Source organism: Paraphaeosphaeria sporulosa, assembly GCF_001642045.1.
Source record: "Paraphaeosphaeria sporulosa strain AP3s5-JAC2a unplaced genomic scaffold CC84scaffold_6, whole genome shotgun sequence".
In the NCBI taxonomy this organism is placed as follows: domain Eukaryota; kingdom Fungi; phylum Ascomycota; class Dothideomycetes; order Pleosporales; family Didymosphaeriaceae; genus Paraphaeosphaeria; species Paraphaeosphaeria sporulosa.
The window spans coordinates 1228823-1250000 of NW_017253365.1; the positions used below are offsets into that span (position 1 = coordinate 1228823).

Here is a 21178-nt window from a genome sequence, read left to right on the forward strand (position 1 = left end):
CATCTCGAAGTAGAAGGAATGCACAGTATCGGGACAATACGAGATGCGCTCTATGGCCTACCGCAGAGCTTGTGTATGTCACCCCTACCATTTACGGTTTGAGATTAGGCCCGGGAAGAGCTGGTTGGCGCGGATGTAGCCGTACGCATGCACCGCAGTGGTTGGCATATCAGAAAAGCGCCGGAACCGCATTCAGTAGAGAAAACGTTGCGTAGGTGTCTCTCCTTCAATGTTTCCTCTAAAACTATTACTGTGTAAGCACCATTTTGTTCTACTAGATATTGCTGTAGCCAAAACACTCGGCGCTTTCCCTCTATACCAATTACTGCATTGGTTCAGCCTTAAGCGTCAGACTGATCAAATCCTACAAGATGGTCAGTCACTTGGCGTTTTGGGACAGTCCTATGGCCACGACTGAGTTGAGACTCGATTGCTTGCTCGATATATTCGCGCTGCACGTCCTATGTCAAGGCAACACGCCACTCTGCGTACATACAAATACCCCATCATATCAAACCCGTGCCGAACCTCACCAGCCTCCACATCTCCCCAGTATCTCAAATAATAGACCAACCATGCAGCCCTCCAAACGCACAAACACCCGCTGCGCCAGCATAACCTTAGCAACCCAGAACAATGTGGTATGATATAATCTGAGGCCCCAGAGAGGGAGAGGATGGCAGGCTAAAGCTCCGTACCCATGCATGAGTCAAATCGCAAACGTACACGCCTCCCCATATGATGCCTCCGACGCCGAAGATGCATGCTGCCCGCGATAGTTTCACATTCCTCCGTCGCGCATCACCGCGGTCTCCAGACGCGCACTCTTCCATCATCTCCTGCGCTCGCGAAGCACCTTGGATCCGAGGGGTGCCACGCAACAGCATTCACGCAGCCCTCATGCGCGTCCAGCGCCTCGACCAGCAGCCCGTTTACGTTATTCCTCCAGATGTACACCCTGCCGTCTACGACACCGTTAGCTTCCTACTTCTACGTCGTGGAAGTTTAGAACATACCTTCGCTGCCACTGACCACGAAATTCTCGTCAGCGCCACCAAAACTACTCCTGATGATGAAGTTCTCCTGGATTTGGCCTTCGAAACCTTGCACTTCCCGCCCTGTGTCGATCTCTATGAGCCTAATCTTGTTCTTGTTCATCGAGACGAGCATGTGTCTGGAATCCGAGCTTATCGTAACGCTCGTTAATTTGACATCGTCGAAATGCCACTCGCACAGTTTCTCTCGCGACCTAAAGTCGTAGACTTGGATCTTATTCTCAAGGAGAACCACCAGCCTTGAGCCGTCGGCTGAGATGGCAAGATCGTTGACCCTAACGCTGTCGTTGTGGTGGGGGGCGAAAGCATGTACAAGGTGTCCATCGAGGTTCCAAATGCAACATCCATATTTTGTGTCTTGTGAGCCAATGACGACGTGCGTTCCAGACGGCGCCCAGGCAGCAGTTGTGCAAGGATAGGTAAAATCGCTAATCAGTCTTAGGCACGCGCCTGTCTTGACATCCCATATCCGAGCGGAATTCTCCTGCGCGGAGCAACATGTTATGATCTTCGTATCGTCAGGACTCCATGCCAAATGTGTTACACCAGAGTCATGTTCATCCAGTTGGTGTAGGATCTTGTACGTCGTAGTGTCGTAAATAACAATGGTCTTGTCTTTGCTTGTTGATGCCAGCTTAGTGCCGTCGTGTGAGTATTTGAGGTACCACACTTCGTCGTGGTGGCCTTTGAGTTCGAGTACAGGCTTCATTGGAAAGTCGTCGCGATCACAGTTGTGGTCGATGTACAGTGATGGAGAATCGGCGGTATTGTGATAGAGACAGTTGGATATCCAGCCGTCCTTGACTTCGTCCAGGAGACCCACTAATCGGTGTTCTGGGATCATGACACTGGGTGATATTGATTCTGTTGAGGTCAACGGCGGTGTCAGGGTGAGTGGGGATGGCACGGCTTACTAGAGAGTTCGGAGAGTAGAAGCGTGCGTGATTCACCGTCGGCTCCGTCCCAAAGGGCCTGTGATTTTAGATCATCCGCAGATGGGCACATCATGAGGCTGTGCTCGGTCAGCAATTGCAGGTGGCAGAAGCAGTGAGATAAACTTGCCTGGACAGGGTATGCAGCCGGCCAACGTCTTGGTGCAGCGGTGTCAACTCTTGGCGCAGCACCATGAGTGCCTTGCCCAGGTCTCTCCGTTCGAGCAGCTCCAGGTACTTTTGCTGCTTCAGCCAAAACAACATCTCATCCCGGTTTGCCCCTTCGGCGAGCGGCAGCCCTTCGGCGCGGTGCGACTGGGCTATCGACCTCGACTTGGCCCAAGTCTTACCATAGCCTGCCGCGCCATCGAGATGTATGCCTCCTCCATTATCATACGAGTTGGTACCAAACAAAAGCTCTTCGGCCTCGGCCCAGTCCCCGTTCAGCACAGCGTTGCGGAACGCCGCTACCGTCGGGCCTTCGAGGGTATATCCGCTCTCTTTGACCAAGGCGCCGGCAGCGTCGCTGTACCCGAGATCTGACAAGCTTTGTATGAGTATCCGCGTGACCTCCTCCCTGTCGTGGCCGAAGAAGGACGACGACAGGGCCTTCGCGCTGGCTACCGAGCTGCCGTTGGTATAGGAGCCGTTGCTCTCGGGCCTGTGGGAGTCTCCATTCGCGATCTTGCCCAGGGTCGACCTGGGCCCTGGCGAGCGCGTGGAGCCGTTGGTGTAGCTCTGTGTAGGAGAGTGGGACCGTCTTGAAGCATCGCTGTCAAGGCGCATGGTCCCGTCTGCTCTGCGCCTGCGTTTCTTGATGGGGCGTGAGGACCGGCCTCGCTGGGTGGGATCGGAGAGGTCGTCGCTGTCTTGGGAGCTGCGTCTGCGCTTGGGTGCAAGCGGGTGTGTGGAGGGGGCTGCGGGGGCGGCTACCGCGTCGTGGTCGGTGGAGGGGTCGTGGGCAGAGAGTTCTGGGGAAGGAGGAGCTGGGGAGTGCGGGATGGCTGGGCGGTCGGAGGCGTTTGGGGAAGGGACGTTTGGGGCGGTTTCGTCGGCCAGGACGAACGCTGGGGCAGGTTACCCGCAGTGATGCGAGTACACGTCGAGCGAGGCGGCCGAGCCCTCAGATGGCGCGCTGTCGAGCGGGAGGAGGACTCATAGGATGCTCAGCACCGGGAAGGCACGCTGGTCGGGGGGAGCCGCGGGACGGCGTCTGGCAGTAGCGGGCGGTGGCGGGCAAGCTCTGGGGGAGCAGAGGTGAGCACTTGACGATGGCACCGGCGACGTGGTGAGGCGAGCAGTCGGCCAAGCGGGTGCCTGAATCGTAGGCCGGGCAGCCTGTCTATCCTCCGCGAACGATGTACGTATGTGCCGGGAGGAGGGGTGTGCTCGGGGGGACGCGGGCGGTGAATGGTGCAAGCTGTAGCTATGGGCGTTGGTGTCGGACAGCTCGAGGTTGGACAGGCACAAGCGGCGGCGAGATCCTGGTCGACTACGCTACCATTAATCTTGATCCGGTCGTCCAAGCCATCGCGTCACGTACCAGACCACACGTTCAATACCAGGGGAGACGACCGGAGGTACAAGCCGCCGTTGCCAGCTACATGCAACCAAGTATATCAGGCAAGCTGCTCAGGTGCGCGCTGCTCGAGGTACAAGACATCCGCGGCTACGCCATCCACCCTTGTCACGCGGGAGCTTCCTCGCAATCGCCGCGATAAGAAGCGCACTAACCCACACCCTGCCCCGCCCAAGCCGCCGCTGTGCCATTGCCAGATGCTAACCCTCCGTTGTGAGATGCCTGGCCAGGTAGGCCGTCGCATTGCGAAGACCCAGTGCGTCATGGCCGCGCGAGCCAATCAAACCTACCCTTCACGTGTCACTTGAAACACGCCGAAGCCCTCGTTCGCCCACTCCAATCAACGCCATGTTGACAGATGGAGGCGGCTTGCGGCTAGAACCGCTCTGGACTGGACGAGTACTTGCAGGCGTGCGTGGCTCTTCTGCCGGGGGTTTGTCAGTGTGCTGTTCGATATAGCACGTGCGTGGCATCATGAACAAAGGTTTTGGAAGCGGCTAGTGGAGAGGACGCTCTGCTTTGGCTGAGTAGTGGCATGATATTATGTACCACATTGAGTGGGTGCTTGACCTATTCATACCTAGAGACCGAGGGTTTTGGATGGCACCAAATGTCACTGTAATCCAGGGTCGTAGGTTAGCAAAGCGATGGCTACCGTCGACATTTTCTTGGGCGCTTTGACGCCTCCTGGATTGGAGTTCCTGGAAGGCATGGTCGGCATCCTCGTCACCATCCTCGTCACCATCGCGGGCTTCTGGCTGCTGTGAAGTTATTCTCCACGAAGAGAAAGACGTTTGCAGCATATTTAGGTGTTTATGACACCCTGTACATGGCCTAGGATTGAGAGCCTTCATGTAGCCTCGGAATAATGATATGTAATTAACGATTCACGTGTAGACATTAGCTTTTGTACTCGCGACGCCCTACCCACGAGACCCTAGAACTTCATCGTAGCATTGTTGCCCGCGTCTGCCTCATGTTGCCTATATCAGTCAGCCTTATTCGTTTCCGAGATGCCGCGTCTGTGAACTTTGATATGTCACATGTGCGAAACCTACTCGGGGCAGCACTTACTTAAACCAATTCAAGAATTGGAACATCGACGCCTTGGGCGTTCTCTCTAGGCTCGTGTAGTTGACATACTGCAGCCCAAACCTCACCTGGCTGCCCTGGGCCCACTCGAAGTTGTCGAAGATAGCCCACCCCCATGCGCCTGTCACGTTGACCTGGGTTTCTTTAGCATAATTTGACCTAGGAGAATGAACGGAAGACCACGGACCTTGTCCTCGTGTATGCTCAACAGGATTTGATCCAAGTAGTGCTGGAAGTAATCCGCTCTCCTCAGATCCCAAAGCGCCGGTGCAAGACTAGTCCATTGTCCTTCAAAAGGCTCGCTGAATCCAAATTCTGTAACGGCGATGTCAGGGATTGAGGGAAAAAGCTTAGTAGTGATATGCTTGAGATATTTGCGAATGCCCGATGGTGCCGAGTACAGCCAGCTCATTGTGGGATCTGCAGCTGGACCAATCGGGAAACCAATCGGAGACATCGAAGTCGAGCCCGCGCATTCTGGGAAGCCGGGGTGGGAGCGGTTGGACGCACAGGCTTCGACGCCACCGTCGATTCCGTAGGCCATGAAGGAGGAGTAAGCGTCGATGGCGAAGAAGTCGCAGGAGCCTTTGATCATGTCTTTCTCATCTTGCGTGAATTCAGGGAGCAGGTCTCCCAGCGTATCCTTCAGCGTCTTGGGGTAATCGCCATCCGTCCATGGCCCACCAAACCACCCAATCGAGAAGTCGAAGTTACGCTGGCGCGATTCTTCATCTGCAGCGCTGGTGCTGTTCGCCTCGTAGTAGTTGCCCGAGTTTTTGAAAGTGATGCGTCCACGGCCTTTAAACTCATCGTGGTACCACTTAGCAACCTTTGCGTGAGCGAGGAGCGTGTAATGTCCACAGAGGAAACGAGCTTTGTCGCCGCCAGTAACTCCATTGGGCGCAGGATAGTATTCTCCGGCTGGGTAGTAAGAGTATTGCCAGTTGCAGTATTGCGGCTCGTTGATTGTGAACCACTCGTCCACATATGCATCATAACGAGAGATGACGAACTTTGCGTAGTTGAAGAAATGGTCGACAATGCGGCGATCTGTCCAGCCGCCGTATTCGACGAAGAGAGCAAGTGGGGTATCCCAGTGGAAGAGCGTCACTGCAGGACGTATACCAGTGGCGATGAATTCGGAAATGACATCGTCATAATGCTTTACTGCATCTTCGTTGACGGGCCCGTGTCCAAACGGAAAGAACCGTGGCCACGAGAAACTTGGACTGAATGCTATGCAACTGTTAGCTAAAGACTCCGCAGGATAGACCACTGGGGTTCTCAAAGCATACCAGGCATTCCCAGGCCCTTCAGTCTCGCCAAATCCTGTTTGTATAGCCAGTAATGACTGGCGACCACGTCTCCTGTTGAATTATCCAATACTCGGTTTGGCACCCTGTGGGCGAGCAGCTGAAGTCCAAAGTCAGCACCTACTTCAGACGTACAGACCAGTGCTATTGACACTTGGCAGTGGACACTGAAACGTCGGATTGCAAAAACACTCACATCCCAGATACTTGGCCCTTTGCCTTCATCTTTCGCCGCACCCTCAATCTGGTATGAACTGCTACTGACACCCCACTTGAAGCCTTTCGGCAGCTTTACATCGTTGAGCTCCGGATGATTCGACCCAACGAGGCCATGGAAATGGTTGGCATCAGGTTGTGCGTATGCTGTAGGCTCTGGAGTTGCTTCCACTGTAGTAGTAACGGGCCCTGTCGCAACAGGGCCGACTAAATTCCACAGCTCATTTAGGGCATTTTCAGAGAAATCGGTACGGTTGAATGCAGTTGGCTGTGCGGAAGCGTTGAAACTTGCGGTGCGGTATCCCGAAGGTAGAGTGAAGGTGGGAGTCGAGCCATTGACAGATTGGGCAGAGACCAGAGCAAATAGATAACAGACCAAAGGAAGAAGAGCAAGATTGGGTGCCATAGCTGAGCCTGTGCTGCTGGCAGCGAAAGTACAATCGCGTGGTGGAAGACAGCAGGTACGGAAGACGATGTACTTATGAGCTCAGGGTAGCTTCAAAGCTATAGCTCCAGCCACCAATGCGAATGCCGTTGCTGAGCCTCCATCGTGTGCATGCATTGTAGAAACCTGGACGTGACCATCTCGGCGTGCATCAAGCGGCACGAACCCCTCCTCTGATGCTGCGAAGCACCGATCGCGGCTCGGAAATGCGCAACGTTGATTGAACCGGGGTTATCATAGGTACGCTGAGGTGACCAAGGTTGATCGCTATTCCACACTGGGCGACCCAAGAAGCTCACGTCATGTCGAGGGGTACAAAATGTCGAAGATGAGGATGTAGACATGGATACACGGAGGAAACGGCAGTTGAGTCCGTGCCTGATGGGGTTAGCGGGTTGTACAAACGGATATGATTGGTGGAACGGTAGTTCTGGAAGGCTTCGGTGACAGTGGGGTACTTCGACTAGAATCTTGGGTTTGCGTTGACGGACCAACATCCGGGGTATGAGAAAGCGAAGTGTATTGACAGAAAGCGTAACTTGGAAAATAAAAAAAGGAAGCGGTTACTGTTAGACAAGAATGGAGGTAGGTTCCTGAGGCATTGTTTCAGTTGGCCATATGCCTTCCTTAGCCCATAATTGTTTCCATGAATATTTCTTTTCCGTGAGCAGCCCGCTCTTTAGGAAGTGAGCTCGCTCGAGACATTGTTAGATATTGAAACTCGTGCGCATAATCATCGCTGCGGAGCTGCTATAGTGGGCTGACCATATCCAAGAGTTCATTTATCTGCGCATCCCTCGGATCATGCGGGATGAGCTTCAGTCGTATAGCATGTGTTCATATCATCGTCTATAGCTAGGGTATTGCCTATCTCAAGCCTTGCGCTGCTTCTTGGTCGGAGGCGAGCCAGCGCGGCCTTTGCCTACCAGACCGCGAATGTCAATCTCGTCGCCGGACTCGTCTTCGTCTTCGTCTTCGTCCATGTCTTCGACATCGATGTCGGAGAAGTCTTCTCCATCCTGTTCGTGTGATTGCTCTGATCATCGTGAGTAAGGAATTAATAAACCGAACAGCTAGAGGGATCACATACTGTAGTACTTGATGGCGGACGGCCACAGGTCCTCTGCAATGAGGGTTGCGATCTCACCACCCTGTGGGAAGACTTCAGTTTCCTGGTAGTCGATTGTATCGTCGTCATCATCTTCAGGCTCTTCAACCTTCTCTCCGCGCTTCAACTTCTCCAATCTTTCGGCATCCTCCTTCTCGGCCTGCTCGCTTTCTTCCGCGCTGACCCACCGGTAGTCGGATACGAAGGCGAACCACGCGAAAAAGCTTGGTGAGGCCTCGGTGCTCTCCTCAATCAATGAGGCCAGCTTTTTGTACTCGGGCAGCTCGGTCTCCTTCGCCTTACTGTCCGCCTTCTTCCTTGCCTCAGCAAGCTCAATGGCCGCATCTGTCAGGCCGAATGTCGTGTCTTGTTCCTTCTTCCAGTTGATCTTGACCGGCTCAGATACGAGGCCTTCCCAGTCACGCGACTTGCGGAACCAGAACTTCTTCTCCAACACTTTGTCCTCAAAATATTCGTTGTCCCCAAAGCCAAACTTGATTGAAATGCTGCGCGGGGAGCCTTTCGGGTCGTCGATCTCGAAGCGGGTGACCTCCAAAGATTCGAAGCATTCGGCAAAGATCTGTGCGTCCGAAGGCAGTATAAAGGAATCGAGTTCTGGGGGTGCCTGCTCAAAGACAAGAGTCCAGAAGTGCGGGATTTTGGCGATCACCTCTGCGCGTTTCTTCCAGAGCGGTGCGTTCAGCGCATTCGACTTACGGACTGTGACGGTCAGCAAGGGAGCTAATAGAAGTCGCGATATACAGCATACTAAGTTCGAGTTCGACATCTTCAAATTCCGCCTCGAGGACGCTAAGCTCCTCGAAGCGCGCCTGCACCTCTTCCTCGTTAACGTTCTCGGCCATTGTGCGGTTGCACTGTGCAATTTGTTGGTTTATAGAACTATCTATTAGGTAAGGCATATTAGAACATGGGACAACGCGATAGCCTTAGTTTCGCGACCAACTCACCCGCTTAAGAGTAATTGTGTGTAGATAATGCTTATCGTGTTGAGTATGTTCGGAGGCGCAATTTCTGCTGTTGAGAGCTCGAGTCCCCCAACTCAGACTTTTATGTGGGCCCAAGCTCTTTAGCGCGGTCGCACGGCGATACCCCACTAATCACGGAGTTACGAGATTCGACCCCATAATGCTGATTTGAGTTGTCTATGAAAGTACAACGTAGCATCGATGGTTGATGGTCCTTGAGAGCTAATCAGTCTGCCGTTGCGGTATCTCTTCACCTCCTGATGCAATAGCTGGATCACGCCTGGATTTGTAGGGGCTGTCTAGGAAGGTGCACACCTGTGCAACCTCGGGATGGCATCACTGACCTTAGAATATACCTGAAATGCAGAGTTCCGCTCATCAAAGCCAACAGTCTCGGCAGCAGTCTTGTTCACATTCATCAAAGGCGCTTTGTCTTCAACCTCGTTGATGAGTCGGATCCCAGGTGACTCATTTGAAACCTTGGTACCACCTTGGTGCCTGTACCGCCGCAACCACCTCAAGATACGTTCCACGACACCTAGTCGTCGATTTGGACCCTAGAAGTATCCTGGGCAGTACAAAGATCTTGCCTTGTTGACGCGAAACACCACACTCACCTAGCAGAACTCCCCAAACATCATTGAGTATGGGAGGCCAGGCTTTCGCGCATATCGTCTCGGACACGCCGATCAATGTCCCTCGGATGTTACCAGACACCTACAATCAGGTAGCTAGCGACGTTAAGCTGAAGCTGGAAACACTCTTCCGCCATGTTACAATACCTCGAGACGCCCCCGGAAAGAGCGACTTCGGTGACATTGACCTCCTCGTCGAGGGCATACGCGACCCGATAAACAACAAGGATATTTGGGCCACGGTGAAGGACGTGTTGGGCGCTGAGCTTTATGTCTCCCCTCATCATTTCGGAATCAAGCACCCTACAATTCCAGACGCTTACGTGCAGGTGGACGTCGAGCTTTCGCCAGGCAACGATACAAAAGATGGCGAGGAGTTGTTTGAGTGGACGACTTTCATGAAGAGCGATTCAGATCTCTTGCAGATAATTGGAGTCGTTCATCGCTCGCTCGGCATCACGTGTAATGACAAAGGTATGCACATTCGTGTTGAGGAGGTAGAGCCGTACAATCGGAAGAAGAGTATGGTGTTCCTTACACGAGACCCGGATCAGGCGATGGACTTCTACGGCTACGACAAGGCCAAGTACTACCAGGGCTTCGACAGCGAGACTGAGTTGTTCGACTGGGCTACCAACGGACGTTACTTCCACTGGAAAGTCTACCAAGACTGCGAAGAAAACTCAAACGATCGATCCCGTATCAACAAGCGCGCTATGTTCCGTCGTTTTGTGTACAAATACATGCCGTCTTGTGGAAACGGCACAAAGACGTCTTCACACACAGAGGATGATGAATCTGATACGAAGAAGGCTGCCCCGTCTCGGCAAGAGGTTCTTCAAGACGCCTTGCTCATGTTCGGCAGGCACAAAGAGTATAACGCGATCATCTCAGAGCACAAAACGCAAGGCGTGGAAGAGGCGATCTGGTTGCAGATCAATAATTCGATCTCATCTGACAATGCGGCTCGGGGAACAATCTTGAAAGGCCTCAAGAGGTGGGTGGCTTTCAAGGATGGTCATCCATACGTCACCGAGCAGCCGATTTCGACAAGCACGAAGCTGAAGTGGTCCGAACACGTTTCGAACGATGCACTGCCGGAGATTTCTTCATGGATTGCGGAGAACCAGGAGCAGATTGGCAAGCTGGAGGAAGAACGCGCCAACGAGGCGAGAAAGGCGGGCATGAAAAAATAAGGTGCAACACTGCGACGACAACAATCATAAAAGTACGCCTTGGCATGATGATAGCTCATCACCTAAGAGAGTGTACTCGACGGGGTTTGACGCACCAGTGACGGGATACAATGTTGGGAGCTCGTACTGACAGGCATTCCGGAGAGCTAAGGTCGTACACAAGGTGCTTTTTGGTATATTCTGTATCCCTGAAGGGGCGCGAATATGCATTTTCAGTTTTCTGGCCGCGATGACATTGCCTTGCATTGCAGGAGTTATTTCGATAGTCGCTAGACTCGCTTGTCTTCTACATGGTGTGTATAGCAATATACCCGATCGATCATGTCCATCAATTCAGGCATTGAATATACAGTACAACTCACACTGAAGCTTCCACCGAACCAATCCCACACGTGCGCACCACCTACTAACCTCACTGCAAGAAAAACTTCACACCCCTGTTGCTAGGCAAGTTTTCAAAGCCGACGCTACCCTTCATCTTACGATCGCGCACTTCCAACCCCCACAGGCGCATAATGCGGCTGCAAATTTTCAGTTTTGAAGGGGTAATACATTCTGCAGAGTTGAGTTTTGAAGGGGTAATCAGAACTCCGTAAAAGTGGAGCTTGGGTTGGGGCCCTTCCAAGGTTCGCGTTGCGCGAATCGTGTGGACCGGGCCGATGTTTGCAATGCGGCAATGGACGGGGTAGGGAAAAGCGCGCTAAATGGAATTTTACGCCAAAACGTGGAGTTGGGCATGCATAGGTATCGTAGAAGACTGTTCTGCGTGTCGTGATATTCAGAAAGAGATATTTGATATTGGGCGTTCTTTGTGGCATAGTGACGGAAGATCCAAGCGCGACCACCCGGACAACCTAAAGAAACTTCGCTCGCCGACGCGTCTTGTTCTTGCGCACCACCACGGCATTGTCGCAAGCTCAGAAGCAGGCATAGTGCATGCATCTTCCTGGGGAAAATGGACGACGCATACCCCGAGCTCCAGCTGCCGGAGTCGCGTGTGCTCATTGTCATTACGGGTTTGAATCTCCTTCCCATAGTGGAGCTTCGCTAAAGAGTGACAGGTGGAACGATATGTATGCGCAAATCAGCAGACGGCCTGGTGCCTGCGAGAGGGTTTCTGAAAACTGGGCTTGCGCCTCGGCCAGTCTTCAACGATGGTTCTTACCCGGAGCCGCTGGAGATCGTGACTGACGACAGCGGCACGCGGAGGGCTGTTCAGAGTTTGAGGACACCTACCAGTGCTTATGAACGTCGAGTAAGATACTCTGTACTCGAGTTCGATACATTACTGGACAGTAGCTCCATCAACGCGGAAGGCTGGGACCAGATCGCAAAGACGATCTACCGGAACTACCAGTTGTTTGACGGATTTGTGATCCTGCACGGCACTGACTCTCTGGCCTACACCAGCTCAGCCTTGAGTTTTATGATGCACAACTTAGGCAAACCCGTCATTCTCACGGGCTCACAGGCACCAATGATGCAGCTGCAGACCGATGCTGAAGATAACTTGTTGGGCGCCCTGATTGTAGCGGGCCATTTTATGATACCAGAGGTCTGCCTGTTCTTCAATTTCAAGCTCTTTCGAGGGAACCGCTCAACCAAGATATCAGCAGACGACTTCAACGCCTTCGGAAGTCCTAATCTCCCGCCTTTGGCCACCATCACCTCTCTTAGAACTAACGTTTCCTGGGGCAATGTGCATCGATCCACGAGCATGTCTCCGTTCTCCATCCAGACGTCGCTCGACACGACACACGTAGCTTGCCTCCGTATTTTCCCGGGCATGAAGCCTGAAATGGTCGATGCAGTGCTACACCTGGACGGCTTGAAGGGCCTAGTTCTGGAGACATTTGGAGCAGGCAACACTCCAGGTGGGCCGGACAGCCCAATGACACGTGCCCTGGCCGACGCAGTAAAGAGAGGCATCGTCATTGTCAACGTAACGCAGTGTTTAAGCGGTAGCGTGAGCCCGCTCTACGCACCCGCGACCTTCTTGGGCCGAGTGGGCGTAGTCTTTGGCATGGACATGACGTCCGAAGCCGCCCTCACCAAACTGGCATACCTGCTGGCACTGCCAGGCGCGACGGCCGAGGAAGTTGCGAAGAAGATGTCCGTCTCCATTCGGGGCGAGCTGACAGAAACGACACGTACGCACTTTGAGCATCCCAAAACGAGCGGAACACTTACCCCAGAGCTGTCCAGCCTGGCTGCGCTTGGATATGCAATCCAGAAAGGCAATTTCCAAGATACGAGGGACATCATTCGCGGCGAGCCTCGTTGGCTGCTGAACGATGCCGACTATAATCTCAACACGCCCGTGGTAAGTCAAGGTTTCGCCGTTATCTAAGAAGGGGTCCCGATTTGGCAGTCGTCTCTCCAGGGCAATGGTCGTTATCTACGTCCCTCGTGGTACGAACCTTGCATCGAGGATGACTGAAACCATGGCATCTTCGCCGAAAGTGCCGTTATCGGGGCACTGGGACAGGTCCGATGCGTCTATCTCTACGTGCTAGGTCCTGCACGATACGGGGGATCAACACCCAAGATTCCGATGGTGTGGTACTATACTGGTACTACCAGGAGGTCTCTTGGGATGTGCAGCCTGGAGGTGCAGCTCGCAAACACGCGTCATCTCTTAGCGGATGATGACAGCCGGCCCAATTCACGGTACAAAACAGAGGTGGTACAAAGGTGCTTCTTATCTTTGGCAGCATCAGCACGGTGTGGATTATGTTTTGACCGGATTATGCAAGATTGCGTCTATGCATGCAGCGCTGACGAGCTATAGCACCTTGCAGCCACAGGGCCTAACGTGGAAATCCTGCGCGACTTTCTCGAGCAAGGCGCCTCGGTCCATCTACGGAACCGCAGTGGGCATACTCCGCTCTATCTTGCAGCGGCTGCGGGGTTGAAAGATCATGTGGAGGTACTCAAAAGAGCTGGGTCGCATTTGCACACAGACGAGGTGCCGCAAGCGCGGCTGCAAATGGCGGAGGGCGACGGCAACACCAGCATCTGGGAGGCAGTGATTGGCTGAGAGGACGTAGGAGATGAATTCGCTGGAACGACGGGTAATTGTGGTCATAAGTGCGGCTACTAGGCTGCAGGATGATCCTGACGACGTCGTTGTCCTTGGTGAGCGCCGGGCCAACAACATGGCCGTGGCAGACGCACGTCTTGTCCAAAGGGTCCGGGAAGGGCGTCCGGCGGCGACACGTTCCTGGTCCTGCTAGCTGGGTCGTAGGCGGGCGACTGCAACCGAAGGCTTAATGGGATCTGCTGCTATCTGGCCATCAGTTCGGCTTGGCCCGAGATCGGTGGGCCTCTGGCTGCGGGGAAACACGTTGGGCCTCTCGAGTGGAGTTGAGCAGCTGGAGGGCTCGTCTACGTGAGAGGGCTCTCGGGCTCAGGCATGCTGTGTGTAGCAGGCGGGCGAGGGGATCACGGTCGCGGGCCAGGGTGCGCGAGGAGGCATCGGTCGCTAGTCATAGAGTTGTTTCATTTTACTAACAGATATCTGATAGCCAAGCATGACGCACGCGTGTGGTGCGCTCTCCTCGTGCTCAGGTGCTCCAGCGCGGCCCACAGCGCCCTAGGCAGCTCACCGTTCGGTCTAGCAGGATGCTGTTGTGTTCCCCGCACAGGTCCTTGCAGCCCCGCCAGCAGCGGATGCCCTCTGTTTGACTGCACTGGGAATGCGCGCGCGGCGGAGACCAGCGCTGGGTGCCGCTAGGTCTGCCTGCGCCCGTGGGCCTCGCTCACAGGCCCACGGCGGCGGCGACGCAGCCGTAGCGCGGCAGCGCTGCGAGGGCCGCTCGGCGTTGGGTCCCCGCAGCAGGCATGGCGCATTTGTCGGTATGCGCAAATTGCATTCTGGTCTTGAGTAGTGAGTACGCTGGCGGGCCTCTGCTCGTTAGGTGCTCAGGCTGGCTGCTAACCACGTTTTGCACACGCCGCGCTGCGATTCGTCACGGCCGCGTGCTATTACCTAATTTTCCACTGCACCGTCTGGTGCCGCCACGACGAGAGAATCGTGTTACAGCAAGTGCCAGGCAGAGCATGGCCGGCGGGCCTGCTTTCTCCTGCATCTCCGCCGGCCTGCCGTCGCTGTGGTGAGCGCATCCCGGTGTCTTCTATAAGTTGCAGCGCCCGAACCGGCCTCTGGATGCTCAACCCTCTAGCGCCCCTGCACACCCGCCCATACACATCACCTGCGCAGGAGACGCTCGCCTGCGGCTCCCGGCTACCGTCCAGGCTTTCCCTTCTTGCAATATCGCGTTCTTTGTGCGACCCGGGCACGTGCGAGACCCTGTTGGCCGCGCCCGATTGCGGCATCTCCAGCAGAGTCACCCCAGGCTACACCATCAATCTATCACTGTGCCCTGCCCACCACTAAGCGTCTGCCGCCGCCGCCGTCCCAGAGACACGGGTCTGCTGTTTGCTGCTATATCAAGTCCTCGCCGCGCCCTCGCTGCAGCTCTCCCCAGTCTTGGATGCGACCGCCCGAGAATCACCTCTAGTCCTGCTCGCGGCCCGAATCATTTCCTTCCTTCTTTCTCCTACCAATGCTTCTGGAGCCACGCATGCAGCGGACGGTGGTCACCATCAACAGCAATGGCCGCCAGTCGGCGAGCTTCATTCGCGTGGCCTCGGCCCTGGGATGGCAGGTACGGGCGCAAATGAAAGAGCTCAACGGCCTCGTCGCAGAAGAGATTTCCCAGTTGCCCAATGTCACCGTCTACGTCGGCCGCCTCGAAGACCGCAAGTTCCTCGACGATTTGTTCAAGAGCGCGCAGTGTGCCTTCATCAACACGACGCATTGGGGAGACGAGGTTGCCATCGGCAGAGCGCTTGCCGATGCCGCCAAAAAGGCCGGCATCCAGCACTACATCTACAGCAGTACGTACCCGCACCTATGCTGATCCTTCTCGCCCAAACCTAATCAAACATCACAGGCATGCCCGACCATTCTGTGTTTGGCAAGAACTGGAGAGCGCTCCCCCTGTGGGCACCAAAGTTCACTGTCGAGCAGTACATCCGCCAAATTGGACTGCCGGCAACTTTTGTCTACTGCGGCATCTACCACAACAACTTCACCGGTCTCGACTTTCCTCTTTTCCGCATGGAGCACCAGAACGACGGCAGTTTCGTATGGCGAGCACCTTTCCACCCCGACCAGAAGCTTCCGTGGCTTGACTCGGAGCACGACATTGGCCCCGCCATCTACCAGCTGTTCAAGGAAGGACCACGAAAGTGGAATGGTAAACGGTAAGTTTTCGCCCCATTGCATGCCGCTCCCCACATGGTGCGGTCCAGCCCTCGCCCAGTGCTGTCAACGACTGAAGTGCGGTTTGTCTGCGCATTGCCTATTCCGGCAGTACACAAGCTCACCAGACAATCGCCAAGACGCTGCAGCATCATGTGGTGGCTGGGCCCGCCTCGCTCCACCATCGTTGACGTTCTCCCGATTCCCCGACTCATCTCGCAGATTCACGCAGATTCCCCTGCAAGCCAGCTGCTGCATTACGTGAATGCACGCTAACATTGATTTTAGCATCCCGCTAGCCTTTGAAGTCTTGACCCCGAAGGAAGTCTGCAGGGCCTTCAGCCGCGGTCTGAGACGACCCGTCCAGTACAAGCGGGGGCCTATTGTGATCCATTGCCCTACTCCCGTCGGATACCGTGAGCATCTCTCGGCACTGGAGTCGACGCTGGCAGAAAGCGCAGCTCCCTACTTCGGCCCTGATCTTGAAAAGGACTGTCCCGGCGTCGCGCTCGAGCTCTGGGAAGGCAATCGCGGCATGGAAGAGTATGCGCAAGAAGTGTTTCCGGTGGAAGAGGCCGCGAATGGCCTGACCTGGATGGAGGAGGTAGACACACCTCGCCGCGAAGTTGATCTCGATTTTCAAGTCAACTGCTAACGTGGCTCGTGTTGCCAGGGCGAGGTCTTTCCGCATTTTAATGGCGTTGTGGGTTTAATTGAGCAGCTCAACCAGTCGCGGCTCTAGCAGCATCTCACCAAGTTTTCTTCCTTTCGACTATTCTGGCACTCTCCTCTCTGATTACCTCTCGGCACAAACGGCAAGGCATATGCACGTCTTATCTTCCCACATGGGCGGTTCTTTGTTCAACCTTCCTCTTGTTTCAGCAATTCTAGCGAAAAAGCAGGGGCGCATGGCATGACCCGAAAATCGATCCGGCTATAATTTTCCTTATTGAGCCCGGTTCTGCGTCCAAGCATGGCGTTTGGGCAGGAGACAATTGCATGGGCCGGCGATTCCGGTGACGGCATTGAAAAAGTTATGGGTATATGATCAACGGTCTTACTCTATGTTTCACGCAGCCGAGGCGGCGTCCTCTACTGTATGTTCTTGAAAACCTTCAGGTACAATAAAAACTTCAAAATCAGTATAGAGTTCACAATTCTCTGTGCGTGTGGTGGGCACATGATACTGTCTTATGTTGTGAAAACTTGAATTCACAGGCTGAGCCGTCAAAATCAGTGGTTGATGTACGACTTCTCTGGTCACGGGAAATGAATTCATCGTCTCAGCATGAATGCCATTGTAGTTGTATTCGAGGTGTCGAATTCGAGCAACACCACCATCATCGGGGCGCACTTGCGTGGTCGTTGGCTTAGTCATCCGTTTAGATGATTTTCGGAACATCCAGCATCTCAAGCCTCCAGCATTCAACGCGCCTCCGCATCCCCACTCTTACACAATGGCCACGGCAATTGCGTCCGCAAAGGCGGGCGTCTCGCAGGCCGTACTGCTGGTCGCGAAGCCTCCCGCGATCGCCGCGAAATCCGTCAAGGGCTCGAAACTCGTTGATGCGATGCACAGGAGTTTGTATCCGCACCTCTACCAGCAGGGCGGCGGCTCCGCGCCCAACAGAAAGATTCGGCAACAGATGGGCACGATGAAGAGATACAAGCAGGTCGAGGCCGAGCGAGAGGCCAGGAAGGTGTCGTGGTTCCGGAACAAGATGAGGACTTCGAGCAGCAGTACGTCCGCCTCGGTTTGGCAACCATTGCCTCTGCCCTGCCGCCTCCCGTTCCATTGGGCTTGGTATAAAATATCACGAAGCTAACAACACGTAACAGGCAAGCTCGCATCGCAGCCCCAGAAACCGCGCGCCATACGCAAGGCTTGCCACGACCCCGTCGCCGCAGTCACCTCCTCGCAGCTCGCCGTGCACGACCCCACCGGCGCCCGTACCCGCCTCTTCGACCGCGCAAATCCCGAGTGCGCCCGCGTCGGCGACATCCTTCTCGTGCGCCAGCGCACCGGCGAGCCCTTCGCCGGTGTGTGCATCAATATCCGGCGGCGCGGCGTCGACACCGCCATCCTGCTGCGCGGCCAGCTGACCCGCGTCGGCATCGAGATGTGGTACAAGGTGTACTCGCCATTGGTCGAGGGCATCGAGGTTGTGCAGAGGGCACAGAGGAAGACGAGGAGGGCGCGCTTGACGTATATGCGCAAGGAGAAGCATGATAGGGGCAGCGTGGAGAATGTCGTAAGGGTGTACCTCAGGCAGAAGGCTGCGTTGGGAAGCACGGATGGTAGCAAGAAGAAGGGTGCGGCGGCGGCGGCTGCGATGGCTGGCGGCGGCAAGAGGAAGGGCAGTGTCAAGGGGAAGAAGGGGAAGAAGAAGTAGAGGGCGATTCGATGGTAACTGCAATACTTGCGAGAGGTGTACGTATAGATGGGACGGACAAAGGGCATGCGTGGGATTGTACTATATGTACCTTTACAAGATGTATACAAGATCTATTTGGCAAGGATGGCGCGCCCTGATCTCGCGGACGACTGAAACTACCACCATGGGAATGCTCAAGATTCTGTCCGATATCATTGTCATCAAGAGCCACTACCTGTCTGCTGTCCTCGATATGCTAGACGACTTCTCCTGCAATACCCGCCTTCATTCCGCGCTCATCCCTTTGACTTCCTTCGTCTTCACAGGACCGACACCGCATTCTTTTTCTCACGGTCCCTAATACTCGCAAGTCTCTCAAACGCGCAAAACCACAGACACGCCGCGTGCATAGAGACAGTAAAGTTTAACAATTCAGTTAATACGCGCCGGTACGTGCATCTCGTACTAATGGATAATCCCTGTTCCAGACCAACTCACTGGACCACGCTTCTTAGCCAGCCCATACAGATCCTCGCCAGAAGGCTCGGGCGAAAAGTCAACAGCTGTAAGCAAGTCCCCACGCCTTGAACTTGACAATCACCGCGTTGTGACATCTGGTCCTCGCGGTCCGAATACAATCGTATCCCTAAACAGTCCCATACGCCTGCGCCGGCAGCACCTGGCCCGGCTGAGGCTGCGGAACAGAGTTCGGTTGTGCAACAGGCTGCTGCACTTGCACCGCTGCCGGCACATGCCTCCCGCCGCGCAGTACACGCTCGCTGAATATTCCTGACGCGGGACGCGGGTTGTACACCCCGTTCTTAACTTCGTCCTTGCGCTCGTAGAAGACGTAGATCAGGTAGAAGGCATGGATGTGGCCGGGGATGTAGCTACATAACGTCAATATGGCGGGTAGTTGAGTGGGCTAAGGGAACGCAGGCTTACCCAAGGATTGTGAGACAGATGTTAATGAAGAAGTCAGCGCCGCAGCCTGCGACTGCGAAGACGCCGATGGGAGGAACTGTAGGGTGTTAGATGTGGTGAAATAGTAAGAAGAAAAGAACGGCGTACAGAAGATTGTGGCAAGAATCAAGAGAACTAGCTTGATGGCGCCCATTTTGGCAACGGGTTATGGTGCTCAAGTGTAGTCACGAAGGGGACGCGTTCGGTAACGATGTTTGTCACGAGCGAAGTGCGCGAGATTGTATGCCAGTGAAGAATGCGTGCGTTTGAGGAACGGTTGCGAACGAAATACGCGAAGACTAGCTAGCGATGTGAAGACTAAGTTCGTGGAGTGCAGTGTCAGGAGAAGAGTGTTTGCTGGGTCGTGGTTCGATACGTCGTCGTTTCCTGTGTCGCGGAATGCAGATGCTCTGTTACCTCAGGCAGGCGTACGCGCCTCACCCATGGTCGCGCCTGCCTTTATACCAACCCTCATCTGTCTCGTGAGCGCCAAGTTTTGATGAGTGTCCCTTGTCGATGCTTATGTTTTCTCCAATTTTGCGTCATGGTACTGTTGTCGGAGGTTTGTCGTAGCAATGATTGGAGGATGCAGGGATGTGGCGTATGTCCTCGTCACCGCCACACGGCTACCGGCTTTAGTTGAGAGGCCCATGCTTGCAGCCACACCCGAACGTTCCGCAGTCAGGTAGACTTGGCATTGTGTTCACTGCCAATTCTGGAGAGGTATTGCAGGAACGTGATGCACGTTTTGTGGTATGAGACGCTGTACCTACGAGTGTTGTAACGGAAAGAGACCGCACGGTTTGTAGGTTGCCTCGACACGCGCCGCCATGTGTCGAACCCGCAGGAGCTCTGTTGGGCAACACAACCATGGAAAAAGTCTCGGTTCGAGCACTCACAGATGGAGCCTGCAAATTCTTCAAGGAACACCATTTACACCATTAACACACATCGGAATCTATCTCACCTGTAATCGACGCGTCACTTAGGTACCGACGAATATCGCCAGCGTCAAGCTCATTCGAGAGTACGCAACACTGGCCGCCAGCATGGCAACCAGAAGCCACTTCCTCGGCCTCAGGAACGAAATCATCCTATTGATCATCGATGTACTAGCCTCTCCGCCTCCGGGACTGGCTTCACCGATCAGGATTTCCACACCACTGAAATACCTATCTGCGGCAAACCGACGCTTGAGGCAACTGATTCGTCCAGTACTCCTAGCGCGTATCACTCTAGATAATTGCCCGGCGCCGCGAACTTCAGACTGTCTGGATTTTTCCTTTCTTCAGCTACCAAGGCCACTGCAGACCTCTCGGCGATTCCTGGTGTCTGCGATGGAATCCAAAGATTCAGCTTCCGTGCGCAGATAGTCACGCTGTCTACCATTAATTTGCTTCCCCGATTTGATAACTTGGTCGAATTCATCGGCAGTCTCAGCAGGTTGCAATGTCTAACTCTCTGCATCGATACTACATATTCATTAAAAGGTGCTATCAACGCGTCCAGTGGGGATATCTTATTACGGCATAAAACAATCAAAACTCTCCATGTCAGCGAGCGATTCATACACCTCCTGCACTACTGCCCCAATGTCCGGAATCTTGCCATCAGCAGGACGCCTGGAGAGCTCGCCTACGGCAGCGCATTCAGCAGCGGTCAACCATGCTTAGTTGCGCCCCATGTTACACAACTTGAAGTTAGTGGCATTGTTCTGCTTTGCCGCGTATTTCGCTTGATCTCGCTCAGCCTCGAGTTCCCGAACACGCAAGTCTTGCGTTTGACTGCGAAGTATACACATTGCTTCAAAAATTGGTCCCGTCGGGTCGGAGAGAATTTCAAGCATGTCAAGGTGCTGGCAGTATCCTGTCAGCTTTTCGAACAGTTCATTTTTTGCGGGCCACAGAACGAACTATTATACAACTCTGCTCCGGTTGTGGGCGCGGAAAACGTCGCAAGACTCGCATTTGAGAATATTGCTACCTTAGAAGAACTCTGGCTGGAACCTGACAAC

The 21178-nt window shown here is 54.4% G+C and overlaps 7 protein-coding genes across 7 annotated transcripts; 4 read left to right on the plus strand and 3 right to left on the minus strand.

Moving 5' to 3' along the window:
* Positions 1 to 801: 801 nt before the first annotated feature.
* CC84DRAFT_1187720 (WD repeat-containing protein 26) lies at positions 802 to 6593 on the minus strand (the record flags this gene model as incomplete). The annotated part of the gene is made up of 9 exons (XM_018180951.1): positions 802 to 965; positions 1017 to 1919; positions 1970 to 2067; positions 2118 to 3054; positions 3550 to 3587; positions 4665 to 4792; positions 4846 to 5894; positions 5954 to 6071; positions 6168 to 6593. 9 exons carry the CDS (start codon positions 6591 to 6593, stop codon positions 802 to 804), a joined length of 3861 nt encoding a protein of 1286 aa, XP_018035115.1.
* A 675-nt stretch (positions 6594 to 7268) lies between these two features.
* On the minus strand, positions 7269 to 8769 carry CC84DRAFT_1121412 (uncharacterized protein). Its single transcript, XM_018175608.1, has 4 exons — positions 8709 to 8769; positions 8510 to 8644; positions 7723 to 8460; positions 7269 to 7668 (listed from the first exon to the last, which is right to left on the minus strand). Exons 2-4 carry the CDS (start codon positions 8601 to 8603, stop codon positions 7505 to 7507), a joined length of 996 nt encoding a protein of 331 aa, XP_018035116.1. The 5' UTR covers positions 8604 to 8644; positions 8709 to 8769; the 3' UTR covers positions 7269 to 7504.
* Positions 8770 to 8898: 129 nt separating this feature from the next.
* On the plus strand, positions 8899 to 10852 carry CC84DRAFT_1165131 (uncharacterized protein). Its single transcript, XM_018178648.1, has one exon. It carries the CDS (start codon positions 9373 to 9375, stop codon positions 10555 to 10557), a length of 1185 nt encoding a protein of 394 aa, XP_018035117.1. The 5' UTR covers positions 8899 to 9372; the 3' UTR covers positions 10558 to 10852.
* Positions 10853 to 11302: 450 nt separating this feature from the next.
* CC84DRAFT_1165132 (asparaginase-domain-containing protein) lies at positions 11303 to 14076 on the plus strand. Its single transcript, XM_018178649.1, is given in 3 exon segments — positions 11303 to 11564; positions 11581 to 12880; positions 13349 to 14076. 2 exon segments carry the CDS (start codon positions 11633 to 11635, stop codon positions 13595 to 13597), a joined length of 1497 nt encoding a protein of 498 aa, XP_018035118.1. The 5' UTR covers positions 11303 to 11564; positions 11581 to 11632; the 3' UTR covers positions 13598 to 14076.
* Positions 14077 to 15143: 1067 nt separating this feature from the next.
* Positions 15144 to 16568, plus strand: CC84DRAFT_1094373 (NmrA-domain-containing protein; the record flags this gene model as incomplete). The annotated part of the gene is made up of 4 exons (XM_018174559.1): positions 15144 to 15459; positions 15516 to 15828; positions 16115 to 16430; positions 16500 to 16568. 4 exons carry the CDS (start codon positions 15144 to 15146, stop codon positions 16566 to 16568), a joined length of 1014 nt encoding a protein of 337 aa, XP_018035119.1.
* Positions 16569 to 17244: 676 nt separating this feature from the next.
* Positions 17245 to 18453, plus strand: CC84DRAFT_1165138 (uncharacterized protein). Its single transcript, XM_018178650.1, has 2 exons — positions 17245 to 17566; positions 17666 to 18453. The coding sequence occupies exons 1-2, from the start codon at positions 17284 to 17286 to the stop codon at positions 18217 to 18219; spliced, it is 837 nt and encodes a 278-aa protein (XP_018035120.1). The 5' UTR covers positions 17245 to 17283; the 3' UTR covers positions 18220 to 18453.
* A 114-nt stretch (positions 18454 to 18567) lies between these two features.
* On the minus strand, positions 18568 to 19459 carry CC84DRAFT_801624 (uncharacterized protein). The gene is made up of 3 exons (XM_018187476.1): positions 19273 to 19459; positions 19147 to 19222; positions 18568 to 19091 (listed from the first exon to the last, which is right to left on the minus strand). The coding sequence occupies exons 1-3, from the start codon at positions 19316 to 19318 to the stop codon at positions 18848 to 18850; spliced, it is 366 nt and encodes a 121-aa protein (XP_018035121.1). The 5' UTR covers positions 19319 to 19459; the 3' UTR covers positions 18568 to 18847.
* Positions 19460 to 21178: the final 1719 nt, after the last annotated feature.

Coding starts and splice junctions, on each gene's coding strand:
- CC84DRAFT_801624 (XM_018187476.1), bottom strand. CDS start 19,318: ATGGGCGCCATCAAGCTAGTTCTCTTGATTCTTGCCACAATCTTCT. Junction 19,223..19,272: donor GATTCTTGCCACAATCTTCT/GTACGCCGTTCT, acceptor AACACCCTACAG/TTCCTCCCATCGGCGTCTTC. Junction 19,092..19,146: donor ATCTGTCTCACAATCCTTGG/GTAAGCCTGCGT, acceptor GACGTTATGTAG/CTACATCCCCGGCCACATCC.
- CC84DRAFT_1165138 (XM_018178650.1), top strand. CDS start 17,284: ATGGCCACGGCAATTGCGTCCGCAAAGGCGGGCGTCTCGCAGGCCGTA. Junction 17,567..17,665: donor GATGAGGACTTCGAGCAGCA/GTACGTCCGCCT, acceptor AACACGTAACAG/GCAAGCTCGCATCGCAGCCC.
- CC84DRAFT_1165132 (XM_018178649.1), top strand. CDS start 11,633: ATGCGCAAATCAGCAGACGGCCTGGTGCCTGCGAGAGGGTTTCTGAAA. Junction 12,881..13,348: donor ATAATCTCAACACGCCCGTG/GTAAGTCAAGGT, acceptor GACGAGCTATAG/CACCTTGCAGCCACAGGGCC.
- CC84DRAFT_1121412 (XM_018175608.1), bottom strand. CDS start 8,603: ATGGCCGAGAACGTTAACGAGGAAGAGGTGCAGGCGCGCTTCGAGGAG. Junction 8,461..8,509: donor AGATGTCGAACTCGAACTTA/GTATGCTGTATA, acceptor TGACCGTCACAG/TCCGTAAGTCGAATGCGCTG. Junction 7,669..7,722: donor GTCCGCCATCAAGTACTACA/GTATGTGATCCC, acceptor CACGATGATCAG/AGCAATCACACGAACAGGAT.
- CC84DRAFT_1165131 (XM_018178648.1), top strand. CDS start 9,373: ATGGGAGGCCAGGCTTTCGCGCATATCGTCTCGGACACGCCGATCAAT.